Genomic DNA, 14,774 nt, shown 5'->3' with positions numbered 1-14,774 from the left:
CCCTCGAACCTGTGTAATGGATATCTTGATGCCCAACTTGTCCTAGAGTTGCAATCGTATTTAGAGACCTGACACAGTATTGAAGTTGGCTAGCGTAATGACACTTAAAAGGGCCAAGCACCTTGACGGCACGAAGCTTCACTAACTTTGTCAGTAACGTAACGACACATCCCCATAACTGTGTTGTTCAACTTCGTGTCATCACCCTTCCTCGTAGCGTGCCGAAACCAGAGTTTTACTCCTTCTACGAGTAACTCTGACACCCAGTTTCTATCCACGATGAAATACTCCTTCTTGCTCCAATTGCCGAATGCAAGAGCTTTTGGGTGAGAGGCATCCTCCGGAAGCCTCAAACGGGAAACGGGGTGTATTGCCCCGTGTACCTGAACTAGTATTGATTCCAGGAGCACCTTGGCATTTATCTCCAGGATCAAGAAGCCAGAGTTGTCCGGACAGGGGAAGCGTTTATAGGGATGAATAAAAAGAGCTTCAAGACTAATATGTGCAGGTAGGCTTCTCTCGGGCACTCGACACCAACTGAATACTATCTTGAACCTAGACTGGACACTGGCCCCAGATCTGAGGAACATACGTATAGTATCCAAGACTGCAAGTGCCTGAGTCGAGGTGAGTATAGCTTTCACTCTACCGGTAAGTTTCTCATGTAGTGCTAAGAAATACCGAAGCCAAGGACTGCCGAATTTGTAAGTAGTCGTCTCTGAGCTTCCGGGCCAGTTGGGACTGTAGCCGTTTTCGATCATGAACTTGACTACCCCGGGTTCATGCATCATATTCCCGTCATCGTCGGGAGAATGAAGCTCGGCACAAGCATTATAAAAGATATAATAAGCAGTTTCGTATCTCTCAGAATTTGGAAAAGTTGCCAAGTTGTTGAACACAAATGTAGTATGACTAAAAGATACTGCATATATCAAGAACTGTCCCCGGCGAGAATGAAGGGGTAGAAGTTCACGGCAGGTTTCTGGTGTCAATAGGGATCCTCGCTCATACATTTTCTGTGCAAGGGTCAATATAGTGGTGCTAACGGCGCGTGGCAGGCTCGCTTCGCGTATCCACCTGGTCAAGGTCTCAAGGGCAGAGGGCAGTTCGCAAGACTTCATTTCTGATACGATACCCAGTGACGGATAAAGTTCTAGAAGATCTCTCAGTTCGCGTTGGTCCCAATCACTCGGTGACTCCTTTCCATCTTTGTCTTTGATCATTCTCTGAAGAACGCTATGGGAGATGCTCTTATCGTTCTTCAAAATCAGACACAGCAATGAACAGAGAAGACCCTTGAAAGAGTGCTGCATCGTACTTCCTGGCTTCCAGAAGAAGTGCGCAATTATTATTGTGTCCTTCTTCCATTCCTTCAACGCAGCTGGTGTCCTGGAATCTGATATGAGGAACTTCATGAGGGTACTCTTCCCAGAGCCCGGTTTCCCGGTGATCCAGTAGACTGGCAGGTTCGATTTTAGCCAATCAATAAAGCTATCCCAGTGTCTCCATTGTCGGCCGCTTGGGGTGGAATTTTCGGAGGTCTCAGATCTGTCATCTGATTCTGTTGCCCAGTCAGTCCCCATGTCATCGTCCGCTTCAAGGGATCCCTCTTCTCCAGACTTCTCGTCTGATGTCGTTTCCCAGCTCGCTTCGTCATCTTCATCGTCTTCAAGGGATCCTTCTTGTTCAGATTCCTCGTCTGATGCTGTTTCCCACTCTGTTCCGTTATTTTCACCAGCTTCAAATGATCCTTCTTTTCCAGCCTCGGCGTTTGGTGCCAAGTCTGCTTTCCATTCGGTTTCATGGTGTCTAGTAGTATCAGAATCTTGGGCCGAGAGCGAGTCCAAGCCCTGTTCCCTAGGGTATTCGACTGATTCTTCGAAGATCCAATTAAATGTAGACGGAGCCTCTGATTGAATGTTATTTCTTCTTTCGTTCATGTCTGAGTAGCTGAGGCTTTTAACAATGCGTTTCCGAAACTGCTCAGGCTTGGAGCTAGGCTCGGCACTTGAACCTTGTTAATATGTAGGAACTCTATGAGCGTAGGACCCTTACCATCTTGTCGGATCCCAGTATCTGATGAATCCCTTTGCATATGATGCTGCACAAGCAGCAGCATAAGGCTGCCAGTCCTTGCTCTTATGGCTGTCGGCGTAATCGCATACACTTTTGATTACGACGCATGGGAAGACTTCCCATACGCCGATACTCTCCATCTCGAATCCCAAAGCCTGCATCTGCTTCGCGATATGATCACGATCGTTTGCAGACTTCATTACCGTATCCCCTGTCGCGAGTGTACCAAAATGGACAAGTGGGTGATGCTCCTCTCCCTGCTGACCGCCTCTTTGCAAACATTGGCTCGTGTCGCATCCCATCTGTTCGCAGCTTGAAGTGAGGGCTATGTCGCAAACTGTATCTGATTCATGGTGGCACGATGCGCATGTCGTACACATTAGCGAGTCTTGGTGTTTATGGCGATAGTCAGCTGGGAAAAGGAGATCTTTTGATCGTCCTGGGAAAGTCATCGGTCTCTTTGAGTCCTGATATAGCTCATTAAGATATTTCCAACTTTCTGTTTGCAAACGCTCACTCTGCCTCGCTGTCATCAGTTTTGATAATAAGTTTCTAATTTCAAGATTCGGCCTTCCGGGGGTGTCGTTCAAACTATCCTTGATCTCGAATTGATCCGGAAACCGACGACCAAAGTCATATTAAACAATACCGGTACTGACAACCACGTCGCCGAGACGTATTTGGCTTTTGCCGTTATTATAATAAGGCGAGCCGCCACATACACCAACAAGCAGTGCTAGCTTGATATTCGGAAAGCTCATGCGGCAAAAGGCAGCTATATTGCCTGCAGAGACTTTACCCATTCCCGGTAGATGGGCCAAGACCACATTGTGTTGCCCAATGACACCAATTGAATAAGCATTCGTGTCGCCTCTAGCCTTGCCGTAAGAGAAACCATCGCCTTCCCAGTGATGATCGAAAAGAGTAATGACGGCGTCAGCCTCGAGAGTCAGGGCACAGATGATAGCGACTTCAAAGTCGTCCCGCCTTGTTGGCCGATTAGGTATCCCCGGATCCATGGTGAACTCTCGCGATCCGCGGAGCCATGCGAATGCAACGGTGGAGTGTCAATATAATATGGGAACAGTGGGGGAGAATCAGACAATTAAACACCGCCTCATAATAGCAGCTTATTAACAGAGAAGCTCAGTTGCTCTAGTTAGAATATAGACCAAAGCTGTTGGGAGACTTTTAAAGTCTTAGCTACCAGGCTACTTGATTACTGCTGCCTAATCTGCTGCTGCCTGACTGCATATCACCTGAATTAGGTATTGTAACAAAGCAAGATGCAAATAATGGTGCCCTTCATGCAGTATTTACATATTACAGTAAGCCGCAGGGCAAAATAACAAGCTGAAACTTCTATAAGAGTAGTACAGTGATGCTTATGCGATAAAGAGGCTTCATCGGAGTACACAGTATATTCATATCTTTATAGGTAGATAGTAGATCTTAATATGCCTTTCCAGGCTTAAAAGTAAAATTATATTATTTCCTACTTTATAAGCCTTCGATGTATAGACCTTTTGATATCGCATTGTTTTCGCTCTGCATACAATAGGTGTGTGCCGTTTAATAGCTTAGCTTTTTGACCTCATACTTTTCTAGCAGCTATTTTCTTGACTTTAATTAACATCTAGTAATTGGGGAGAGTAACTAGCCTTGAGTTGCGAGGTACAGCTTCGCGTCTTGCAAGTCTCATGTAACAGTTTTTATGTGTATCAGATGACCATTCTGAGTTTAATCAATAGCGGCAAATAAATTGTGACTAAATGTGTCACTCGTTGCGCATTTCACGCTCGGCAGTTGATTATGCATATGGTTCTAGCCGTCTGAGAGTAACAATTTGCTGTCGTACGTAGTATGACTCTCCAGGCGGGACGATTACTTTTGTGAGTAAGCACTCCGACTCTTAGTGGCATCACAAGCACCATCGGCAAACGAGTACATAAACGCATGCAGCATCAGCTTTAAGGATTTATCAAGCGCCAATTACCCCAGAAACCTAATCTCCAACCTTATCAAAGTCCATCAAAATGGCAACTCAGCAAACCGCCAAGACACAATATGTCAAGTCACCGAATGGTGCCACCTTTGCATACCGCCAGATCGGCAATGCGTCTGGCATACCTCTCGTGCTATTAACGCACTTCCGTGGCACCATGGATAAATGGGATCCTGTCATTGTTAATAGCTTCGCAAAGAACCGCCGTATTATCACGGTCGATTATGCTGGTGTTGGTCTCAGCACTGGCGACGTCGCTACTTCAATGCGACAATCCGCCGCTGATATAACTCAGTTCGTCGAACTAATCGGCGAGAAAGAGATCGATCTTCTCGGCTTCAGCATTGGAGGCTATGTCGCTCAGATGGTAGCTCTCAACGCTGATCCCAGCAAGGTCAAAGTCCGCAAGTTGATCCTTGCGGGAACAGGCACCAGCTACGGACCTGACCTTGTTTATTCCCAGAATAAAGATGTTGGTTCTGTTGCGGGTGTCAAGGACGTAGACATCAATGTGTTCAAGACACTCTTCTTCCCCAAGAACGCCGCGGGTGATGCTGCTGCTGAGGCTTGGTGGTCGAGGATTCATGAGCGGAGTGCAGCGACGAGTGGGGAAGAGGCCTCTCTCTGGCTCAGCAGTGGATACAAAGATGGCGGTAAGGGACTTATGGGCCAGGTCACACAAGGCCATGATTTCACAGAGACTCCGGAGAAGAGCAAGGGAGAAGACGGCGCTTATGACAGATTGCCTGATCTCAAGATACCTGTCTTGGTCGCAAATGGAAGCGTGAGTAACGTGGTCTATTCTTTCAATCAGGGTCAAATACTAACAGCTACTCTTCGACAGAACGACTACATGATCCCGACGCCAAACAGCTACCTTATCTATCAAAAGGTTCCGAATGGTCAGCTCATTCTTTACCCCAACAGCGGGCACGGCTTTCTCTTCCAGTACGCTCCGACCTTCGTCAAACATGTCGAAACATTCCTTGAGGGGTAGTACGGAGACGGTATGACTCTGCTTCTCCGAGCGGAACAGGATGCACGGGAGACCTTTTGAACATAGAGATATATTTATTGAGCTACCGCTATCATTCTCCCTTCACCCGTCCCCGCTTCTTCCTATCTCACTCTTGTCCATTCATCAGGCGACTAATACACCATCCCTTTGTTGTCCCAGTGACGTATCCCAGCTCTAGTCTTCCTGTATGATGGCCATCTTTAACGACTTACGGATGTCCATAGGGCGAACCGCTGGTGTTCTTCCGAGACAAACAGTTGAGTTGACAAGACCTATCAGAAACAGTTAGCCTTCAGATTAAAGTCAATACGAACCCTGTCTCTTACACATGATCAATCTCTCAACATCAATCTTAACCTTGGTGTCCCGTTTACTAGGCGTCTTCCACCGCTCCCCAGGTCCTTTACCTTTCGGTGGGGGCGGCATAGCTCCCATCGCCATACCCATCAAGCCAGCAGGGCATGAAAACGAAGCTGGCTCGTCACTTTCGAGATCTTCCTCCTCGAAGGTCCCGTTACCTGGCATGTCAGGAGGCGTGGTAGGTCCAGAACTCGTCTCTGAATCTGAGGTTCGCTCGAACATGCTCATATCGATGTATGCTGTGACGAAGTCTTTGCCCGCTGGAATAGTAACACCGTAGCCGCGGAGACAAATCTCAATCTCATCTGAATCGAAGAAATCTCCGTCATATTCAGGATCGATAATGCGTAACTGGGCATTCAAGCGTAAATCTCTGATCTGTTCGATGGAGGGTCCGAAGGGTCCCATTGAGAAGCCTGACATCTCGGGTGGTCTATACGCCTCATGCTCCAGTGATCTGTTGCCAATCGGCAAATCGCCATTACCATACCCCTGGTCGGGAAAGAAAGTCCCAGCGCCACCAATATTCGTGAATGGAAACTTCCAATTATTAAGCGTCGTCTCTTTCGACTTGCGCAGTGCTTCGCCCAATCGACTGCTTATCTCCTCCCTCGTCTCAAAATGCATACAGAAGCCAAAGACCTTGCGATACCACCCAGGAGGCGCATGTCTCATTGACGCTAGAAGAAAGGCAGCCTCCTGAGAGGCTCTGTGGTACCGACGGCCAAAATTTAGCTCTTGGCTTGCGTAGGACCGGGGGTTGGGCAGGGTAGAGTCCCACGTTGATCCGGGGAGTTGGTACGTCATGTCGTAGAAGGGCGTTTGGGTGGTGGGAAGCTGGAAATAGGAGGTTGCATCGAACGAGTGTGGTGTCGAATCGGAATTGGGCCTTTGCTGGCCGAGCATGGGATCGATTGGGTTGGTGGTGTATTCCATCTGTCCGGTGCCATCCATCATGGGAAAGTCGAAGCTCTGGGCTTGCGGGATTGGTGGCGTGAGATCAATTGGGTCTTCGACTGGAAGATCGTTGAGGAGGTCATTCTGCTCCTCATCTTGGACAACAGGTCTCTCATTCTCGTCTACCTCTCGAGCGCTGGACAGCAAGCTTATGGTGGTCTGCTTAATATGCTCAATGATCTGCGGATTGTTCTTGACAGTATCTTGTTCAAGAATGACAGAAGTGAAGTTAATAAACTCCCTCCCCATATCTTCCTTCGACCGCTCCAGCTCTTCAACCTTTTGCTTCAGTACATCAATGGCAGACTCCTTGCGCTGTCGATATGCACGCTGAGCCATGCGATTCTGTATCCTTCGGCGCTAAAAATGGCCAGTTAGAAGACAGCTCAAAACTCGAAAGTCGCATCACTAATCATGCCGAGACGTCAAGTCACGGTGCACTCACGTTTGTCACTGATCCACCCTCCGGCACTTCAAGTGGTCTTCTTCCCCGTTTAGGTCCCGACCCCGTATCTGCCACATCAAGTGGCAGTACAGAGATACTATCCATTTCCGAGGTAGAAGAACTCATGGCTTAATAAGAATATTCTTGCAAGATGGTATGACGCAAGTTTTAATGGCACATTGGAAAAGCCGATCAGCGGGAGATATATTTCGCTCAGAGATCGAGATGGGGAACTCGTCTCTGCGGCGTTACGGCCCGTGGAGAGTTCAAAGTACCAGACGCTGCTTTCAGCTGAGAGGTAAACCAATTATTGAGGGAACTGGCACTGACTAAATGATTACAGATCGGACTAATTGATCCGCTTCTCCACCAAGACGCCGGCGTGCAGCATAGACGCCGGCATTGGCTTGCAGCTGAGGATAATGTAGATATTAATAGCCAGTATAAATTGATTCCTTATCTACTAGGCCCTCTGATGTTACAGCGCTGATGGATATCTTCTTATGCCATCCTGTCAACATTGTGAACTACCATGAGATATAATTACTGTACACGATGTTATTTCCTGACAAGAGAAGAATTCGGCTGGACGCAACGATCTCACGTCAGATTTTGGGGTAAGCTCTGGAATGGCGACACCGGTCAAATGTGGCTTCTCGTGTTCAAGACACCGGCGTCTCGCCTTCGCTCCACGATGGCACTGCGGGCGTTGTTACACCACGTTACAATCCAACGAATCAAGTCCAGTAAACGTCAGACCATGACCACATAGGCTTAAGTCCAGACTATGTAGACTTAGCCTAACACAAATAAACATTGAGCTATTCTGACAGACTTCTATCGTTCCATCTGATACATCAAGCAACGCAAGGCTTGCAAATGTCGGGGTTTTCGTATTGAAAACGTCGGGTTATTCGAGCTTGGTCGGGATCTATCAGCCCTAAGATAACAGGGTTGATTCCCTATTGGAGCGCTGTTGGGATGGTCTGACCGGTGGATTCAGCGTGCATTAGCGCCTGGTACGCATCAGAACACTGGAGCCCGAATACCGATCAAGGTTGGGTACTGGGGCAAAATAACTGTACATAACACCCAGACCCTTCTCTTTTCACTAGCTTGCGCTATTTAAGCCTAAATAACATCGATATAGATATCGTATCAGTGCCCAGATCATCATTGAAGCCGGTCATCCACGAGTCATGTGTATCAAAAAGGTAAAAGCAGGGCTGCTATTCATGACACAAAGAGACTCATGAGTAAACAGGAGTGGAGTATCTTTCAATGCAGCTAGGTAAAGCCTATTATTCGAGGAAAGCATAGATGCAACGATTACACAAGGCCAAGTCTAATTAGGCATCTCCAGAACAGCCCTATATCTCATCTTATTCTGCTCGACTAACTCAAAAACTTCTTTGATGGTTGATTCACCTTCATGCTTGAAGAGCTGAACCATAGGCTTGACGCCATGACGTCCAGAGAACTCAAGCATCTCGTCGTGGATATTGCGCGATCCAACGAGGCTCGAAAAGACATGGTAGCCCTGGAAGAACATTGCTCCCGCACTACAAGATAGTCAGTATGGGTAAGTACATGTGGATGGTTGAGCGTACGGCAAGCTTAGAGGTCCGTGAACTGGGGCCGCAAGAGGGACAATGGTTCCATCTCTCGCAAGGAACTCCTTAGTCATGACCCTGCAAAAGAATTATTAGCCAAGCCTCTCTGCATGCTACGAAAGACGTACTTGTCCCAGTCGGGATATTTTGTCCCACAAATAACAAGAACGTCAATAGGCGCCGTAGCCGTATCAAACATGTTCTCGATGAGATGAAACTCCTTGGCACCCAGCTTTCGTGCCTCCGCCTCTTTGCTAGTGCTCGTGCTGTAGACAACAACATCGGCACCCATTTTATCTGCATACTGAATGGCGAGATGGCCAAGGCCACCGATGCCGAGAATGCCGACGCGCTTCTCTGCTGTCACTGTAGCCTTGAGAGCAGCATACACAGTAGCGCCCGCACACTGAAGAGGTGCAGCATGCTCACTAGAAAGACTGTCGGGAATCTTGTGGAGAAATGTCTCCTTGCCGACGTAATAAGTACCAAAAGTACCATTGTCAAAGTCGCCTTCGCCAAAGATTACACGCTCGTAGCAATAGATGTCCCTTCCAGACAGACAGTATTTGCAGTGACCGCAGGCATCACGGTGAAAGCCGCCACCTGCCCGATCACCGATCTTGAATTGTGTCACCAGCGAGCCAACTGACTCGACAATACCAATTCCCTCATGGCCAAGAGCTACAGGTGCTCCTAATTGGCAGAGAACGATGTCTGAATGGCACACGCCACTGTGAGTCAAACGGACGAGAATGTCGTGAGGACCAAGGTCAGGCAGCTTGACGGAGGCCGGAGAGAAGCCGCCGTTGCCATCGCCGGCGCGATATATGGTATGCTCTGTAGGGGCCATTTTCATGCTAGAAAAGCAAGAGATAGATTAAATTACGATTGTAGAGTGAAGATACAAAACCCAGATAGTATAAACTTGTCAGTGACGGCAACGTTGGAAGATATAGTGTAGAATATCCTAAGTTTGGTATCAAGATAATCGTTCTGATTTATAATAGCAAAAGACTTCATCAGACCGAGCCTTCCGCATATCAACTACGAATACTAAAAGGCTATTCTAAATGATTACTATCTCGAAACTGTTTCATTATTGTCCTGTGGCTTCTGCCAGTCGGGCATTTCTGTCATCGGCAGCTGTTACTAATCGTTTCCGGCCTCTACGAGGTGTACCAGCCAATTATATCGCCTAGATAGCCATATTACTCACTGATAGAAGATAAACGACTTAGAGCAGCAACGACATTCGGCAACCACAAAACAGTCCGATAATTATGGTAGTAAACCAATAGATATAATAAGGGAATCTTGGCTCTATTCCGCGATACTGTTTCAGAAATATGGTGAGGAAGATGTCAGACGGAATTGATTGAAGTGCGAATGAATCGGAGCGTTCTTCTAAGGATCCCGACTAGCGTCGTAAGCGTCACGTCGGGCGGGTGCAGATGCCGGCGTCTTGATTAGGCTACAAAGATGAGGTAATGCAGGCAAGGGTATGATCACTAAGCAGAGTGCAGAATGGAATGGGACAGCGAGGGTATCACGAGAGGTAGTAAGCAACAGGCCAACAGCTTGATATTAAAACAGATAGATTGGCACCATGTAGATATAGGTATTACCATTCAATCTTCACTGTACTCAATTTCAACAAAAGTAGACTCAACCAATTACATCTTGAAAATGTCTTCGCCATTTAAGAACATTCTCATCGTCGGAGCCACTGGCTCAATCGGCTCCATCATGCTAGACGCCCTTGTCAAAGAACCTTCTTTCACAGTCTCCGTCCTACAGCGCTCATCCTCCAAGGGCAAGCTCCCATCAAACGTCAATGTCATTAAAATCGATGATTCATACCCAACTAAAGCTCTTGTCTCTGCTTTCACAGGCCAAGACGCTATTGTCAACTGCATGACCTCTTTAGCCGTCGCTGATCAACTCCGCTTCGTGGACGCTGCAGTCGCTGCCAAAGTGAAGCGCTACGTTGCTTCCGAGTATGGTCTCAACAACAACAACCCTGACGCAAGAGCCTTGAACTCGGTGTTCCGAGAGAAGGGCCAAGTGCAGGATCATCTCCGCTCCAAGGAATCCACTGGCCTGGAGTGGATGGCCATTGCTTGCGGCATGTGGCTCAAGTGGAGTGCTGTACATGACTTTCTGGGAATGCACATCAAGGATAAGAGATTTGTCATCTGGGATGATGGAGAGGGCTGGTTCAGCTGCACCACTGAAGCCAACACGGCTCTTGCTATGGTCAACGCCCTGACTAAGAAATGGGAAGAGACCAAAAACAGAATTGTTTGGTTAAGTGATTTTGCTATCACCCAGAATATGCTCCTTGAGACCATTGAGCGCGTTAGTGGGGAGAAGTTGAGTGTTGAGAAGATTGACAGCGAGAAGACGATTAAAGAAAGCCAGGCTGCGGTGGCGGGTGGTGATCCTTATGCTATTTATAATCTTATCGAGACGGGTTTTGTTACGGGACGGTTCGGAGGACATCTTGAGAAGGAAGGAGAGATCATGAATAATTTGTTGGGTCTGCCGAAGCAGGACTTTGAGGAGGTTGTTCGTGCCGCTTTGAAAGCTGTTGAAGAGTCATGATCTATTGTGTATAGTGTCACATAGTAAGGATCCTAGGTTCTATGGTAGGAGTTATTTTGAGGTCATATGAGCTTGAGGAGAACCCTTCATTTCCATACAAGCCACTGATATTCAAGTCTTGCCCATTGATCTTGGAAAATGACTGGTGAATTATATTTTACCACTAGCATGAAAAAAACAATAAAATCAGTAGTAGGCTCAGTATTACCCCCACGCATTGTGTCCAAATATGCTTGTAAAGGTGGCTTCACCTGACATATTGACAGAACCCGGAACCATGGTATTACTTATAAGATACAGACGTTGGATAATACGGTGACGGTTGGAGACAGAGCATCAAGAGAGAAATAAAGCTTGCTATAGATGGTTCTGTATAAACTAAGTTTTCTGTTCTGATTCAGCTCTTAGCTACAAGTCTCAATTACAAATAACATATATGGCTCACAATTAAGACATTATAAAACAATATCTGGTCAATTGCTACAAGTTTTGACAAAACCTGATCTCGTGAAGCTAATGAGGGTGTATGAATATGCCCGGCTCATTCCATGACAGCAATCCAACATCAAAATATTTCGAGTTCACAAAATCGTCATCCAGCATAGGGTCAAGTTCGTCGTACATTTGCGGCATGAACGAGCTCATGTCTTCGTCCGGGCCCATGGTCTGGGTATCCATATCGACGTAGTCCAACACAGGCTGTTCCATTCTTCCGTCAGAGAACAACGTGGACCTATTCAACTGGTCTTCAATCCAGGACAGGCCTGAGATAGAGAGATTGTCAGGCATGGCCGGAGACATCACGTCAATATTTGTTTGCCCCAGTTCGGCTTTCAGTCGTGCTAGGATGGCAGAGAGGAGACGAGCTTGGGCTGAAATTGCGTGGGTCTGTGGATCAGAGTGGCCCATTGACTTGGCCGCACTGACATAAGCAGACGTGCCTTGAGTAATTGTAGTGATAGCTTCATTCTTTGAGATCGATGACTCGTCGATATCCTGCCTCAATAGCTTTGGAATCATCATGGCTGAGAAAGCGATCATTAGGTGAGCTGTATCCCAGAGATAGTAGATGACATCTAACTCTCCCATTTCGATAGCCTGTCGCAGTACGCTCAATCCACTGCAGAAACATATTCGAGCTGTATGGGTGATGAGATCATGTGGCGTAGCTCTGTCTTCTGAGATGAGCATTCTGTGCAGAAATACCGCGTTGAAGTAAAGACGCATGTAATCTCTGTAGAGGTAGATCAGAGGTGTTTGGAAAGGCTCCGGGTTGGTAACTAGATGCTGTTAGGTATGTTTCTCCAGATTCTTGAGGCGTTACTTACACGTAGCGAATGTAGCCTGCCAATAGTCTCCCCATGCAGAAATCCTATTGTTAAAGTCATCTATATCCTTCTGAAATGTGCCAAAATCCAATGTTGACAGAGAAACACGAGAATCGGCGCGGGTTCTCACCATGCTCTCGTAAACCTTGTTGGCAATGCCTGCCAACTCATGGCTAGCAACTGCCTTTCCATCTCCGAGTAGATATGTACACTCTGTCAGGGCCATCCACTGTCTGGACGCCACATTCTCAAGAACGATTGTTGTTGAGAGAGGCCGGTCGGCGAAGTAGCTTGATCTGATGACTGTAAGCTGCGCGCCTGTCTCCATCTTGATTCAGAGGATCTCACATCCGGTCGATATTTCCCAGCATCAGCCACACCCTATCTTTGTCTCTTCTCTGCCGCACTTGCAGCTCTCCCGACTGCTCGATACCATGCGTGCCGTAGGCGACGTTTTGATGTGACATGTTCCATTCTGCTGAAGCCACCATTCGAAGCGCAAACCCGATCAGGGTGTAGCCTCTAGTATCGTTCACGTCTTTCCAGTGATATATACAGATAATGGCCCAGATGTTCTCGATCGCTGAGTCACATGCAAGTAAAGCTTGTCCAAGGAGAAACTCAGCATGGTCGCGTATAGGTTTATGAGATTCTGGTTGGAAGATCCGTGATGATATTGTGAGAATCATGGTGAACAAAAGACTTGACCTAGATCGTGTATACGTGAACGTATAGAGACTGGGGTCAAGCAGTCCAACGAGGCCGTTGAAGTGTTTGAAGAATCTGCACGAATCAGTAACCGGACCCTTTTAAATCATGGTTCACGCACCCTTCATACAGATTTTGTGCAGATGGCCGACTGATGAGTCCTATGTCAACAGGATCGCGCGTTCTTGGGGAATCTATTGTTTCAGGGAGATTATGCTGGAGGAACGTATCTAGGGAGCTTCCGCGGTCTCCTTCCATCGATCGGTCTGAGTTCAGAGCCGCACCTAGTGACAACCCTCGTGTATCCTGGTAATTTGTAGCAAAGGACGCCGTTGTAAATGGCGACTGATCAGATCTGGAAGACGCGGAAACTGACTCGGGAGCTCGATTCTGATACGAATATCTCCTGCCTGATGGATCAGGTGCTTGAAAGGCTTGGGTATCTGAAAAGCGCTGTGATTCTGAGGACCCAGAAGCTAATCCATCCTCCATGGCCTCTTCTGTAGGCCGTGCTCGGTCTTCCCTTCCAGAAAAGATTAACTACATCACTTTGTCTCATGGGGGGACTTACCTTCTCCCTGACACATCTCTCCTCCAAAGGCCCCTGCGATGTGACTCAAATACACACTGTCTCCTCAGTCTTTGACACCGATCACATACAACGGCTGCCGGGTCTGAAGTAACACACTTCATCTTTGACCGCCGACAGGGCGTGCAAGCAACTCCATGCGGTCTATGCCCATTAGCTCTCCAGTCATGACCCTTTCAATTGTTACTTACCGGTGTTGCAATTGATCAGTCATGGCCAAAACAACTCTAGAAATATCTCATGATCCCAAAGCGAGTTTTCGTATCTTGCTTGCTGACAAGTCAATATTAACTTATAAAGGCATCCAAACCGACTTCAGTGGTGTGCGGCGAAAGCTGCGGCCATTGCGGCGGTTGAGCATCGCGCTAAGCCCTGCCACGCTCAGCTAAGCGGCATCCCCAGGTGATTAGTGAACAAAAACTGCTGAAAGTTATGCAATTTGGCCGTTTTTGCTTCAGCCGAGCGATTTTGTGATTATTTTCGCGACGTCATTATGTACGCCTGCCATGGTTTTTGAGATTGAGGGGATCGCGATCGTGGTGGCAGTATTTGTCAGTGGTCAAGGCAGATGCGTTCGCAACACCATCGTTGCGAAGCAGTCGGGCAACTTATTACATCGTGCCGGGGCCACCAAGCGCTGGGTCTGGGCAATCGACTCATTGTCAATGTGGCCTGGAAAGGTGAGGAAATATCGCCGCATCAGTAATCAATCATTGCGAAAGCATCGAGATGAAGGGTGCAGAATGATGTATGAAGAGAACACGGTTTTGCTGTGCAGATACACTCTTTTTGATGCAAGACAGTCCTTCATTGATAATCATTCCGCCTTTCTCTTGACACCTTGGACAAGGGCAGTGTACCAATCACAATATTGTTAGTGCCCTCCAGCAAGATTTATTGGTTGATTGGTCTTAACCGACCGGCGTTTTGAACTCAGCTGCTCCACCAAGACGCCGAGATAAGGTGGTGCTTATCTTATCTTCTATCGATTGTCGGTTATCAGTTATCAATCATCTCACTTATCCTAGCGTTCATAAGTTTCCTAGGGATAAATCACCCAATGTACTGTTT

General features: G+C 47.4%; 7 protein-coding genes across 7 annotated transcripts; 2 read left to right on the top strand and 5 right to left on the bottom strand.

Moving 5' to 3' along the window:
• Positions 1 to 104: 104 nt before the first annotated feature.
• Positions 105 to 2,276, bottom strand: FPRO_15666 (uncharacterized protein; the record flags this gene model as incomplete). Its single annotated transcript, XM_031219989.1, has 2 exons — positions 105 to 2,007; positions 2,056 to 2,276. 2 exons carry the CDS (start codon positions 2,274 to 2,276, stop codon positions 105 to 107), a joined length of 2,124 nt encoding a protein of 707 aa, XP_031085693.1.
• A 438-nt stretch (positions 2,277 to 2,714) lies between these two features.
• On the bottom strand, positions 2,715 to 3,095 carry FPRO_15667 (uncharacterized protein; the record flags this gene model as incomplete). Its single annotated transcript, XM_031219988.1, has 1 exon — positions 2,715 to 3,095. One exon carries the CDS (start codon positions 3,093 to 3,095, stop codon positions 2,715 to 2,717), a length of 381 nt encoding a protein of 126 aa, XP_031085692.1.
• Positions 3,096 to 4,112: 1,017 nt separating this feature from the next.
• Positions 4,113 to 5,078, top strand: FPRO_15668 (uncharacterized protein; the record flags this gene model as incomplete). The annotated part of the gene is made up of 2 exons (XM_031219987.1): positions 4,113 to 4,865; positions 4,926 to 5,078. The coding sequence occupies 2 exons, from the start codon at positions 4,113 to 4,115 to the stop codon at positions 5,076 to 5,078; spliced, it is 906 nt and encodes a 301-aa protein (XP_031085691.1).
• A 195-nt stretch (positions 5,079 to 5,273) lies between these two features.
• On the bottom strand, positions 5,274 to 6,987 carry FPRO_15669 (uncharacterized protein; the record flags this gene model as incomplete). Its single annotated transcript, XM_031219986.1, has 3 exons — positions 5,274 to 5,371; positions 5,426 to 6,776; positions 6,862 to 6,987. 3 exons carry the CDS (start codon positions 6,985 to 6,987, stop codon positions 5,274 to 5,276), a joined length of 1,575 nt encoding a protein of 524 aa, XP_031085690.1.
• Positions 6,988 to 8,206: 1,219 nt separating this feature from the next.
• Positions 8,207 to 9,324, bottom strand: FPRO_15670 (uncharacterized protein; the record flags this gene model as incomplete). The annotated part of the gene is made up of 3 exons (XM_031219985.1): positions 8,207 to 8,423; positions 8,472 to 8,552; positions 8,603 to 9,324. 3 exons carry the CDS (start codon positions 9,322 to 9,324, stop codon positions 8,207 to 8,209), a joined length of 1,020 nt encoding a protein of 339 aa, XP_031085689.1.
• An 836-nt stretch (positions 9,325 to 10,160) lies between these two features.
• On the top strand, positions 10,161 to 11,078 carry FPRO_15671 (related to 2`-hydroxyisoflavone reductase; the record flags this gene model as incomplete). Its single annotated transcript, XM_031219984.1, has 1 exon — positions 10,161 to 11,078. One exon carries the CDS (start codon positions 10,161 to 10,163, stop codon positions 11,076 to 11,078), a length of 918 nt encoding a protein of 305 aa, XP_031085688.1.
• Positions 11,079 to 11,591: 513 nt separating this feature from the next.
• FPRO_15672 (uncharacterized protein) lies at positions 11,592 to 13,917 on the bottom strand (the record flags this gene model as incomplete). Its single annotated transcript, XM_031219983.1, has 6 exons — positions 11,592 to 12,358; positions 12,407 to 12,702; positions 12,755 to 13,189; positions 13,236 to 13,637; positions 13,686 to 13,847; positions 13,895 to 13,917. The coding sequence occupies 6 exons, from the start codon at positions 13,915 to 13,917 to the stop codon at positions 11,592 to 11,594; spliced, it is 2,085 nt and encodes a 694-aa protein (XP_031085687.1).
• Positions 13,918 to 14,774: the final 857 nt, after the last annotated feature.

This window comes from Fusarium proliferatum, assembly GCF_900067095.1.
Source record: "Fusarium proliferatum ET1 genome assembly, contig: FPRO_scaffold009, whole genome shotgun sequence".
Lineage (NCBI taxonomy): Eukaryota > Fungi > Ascomycota > Sordariomycetes > Hypocreales > Nectriaceae > Fusarium > Fusarium proliferatum.
The sequence above is the reverse complement of the archived record's forward strand: the minus strand, read 5'-3'. Positions and strand labels throughout refer to the sequence as shown.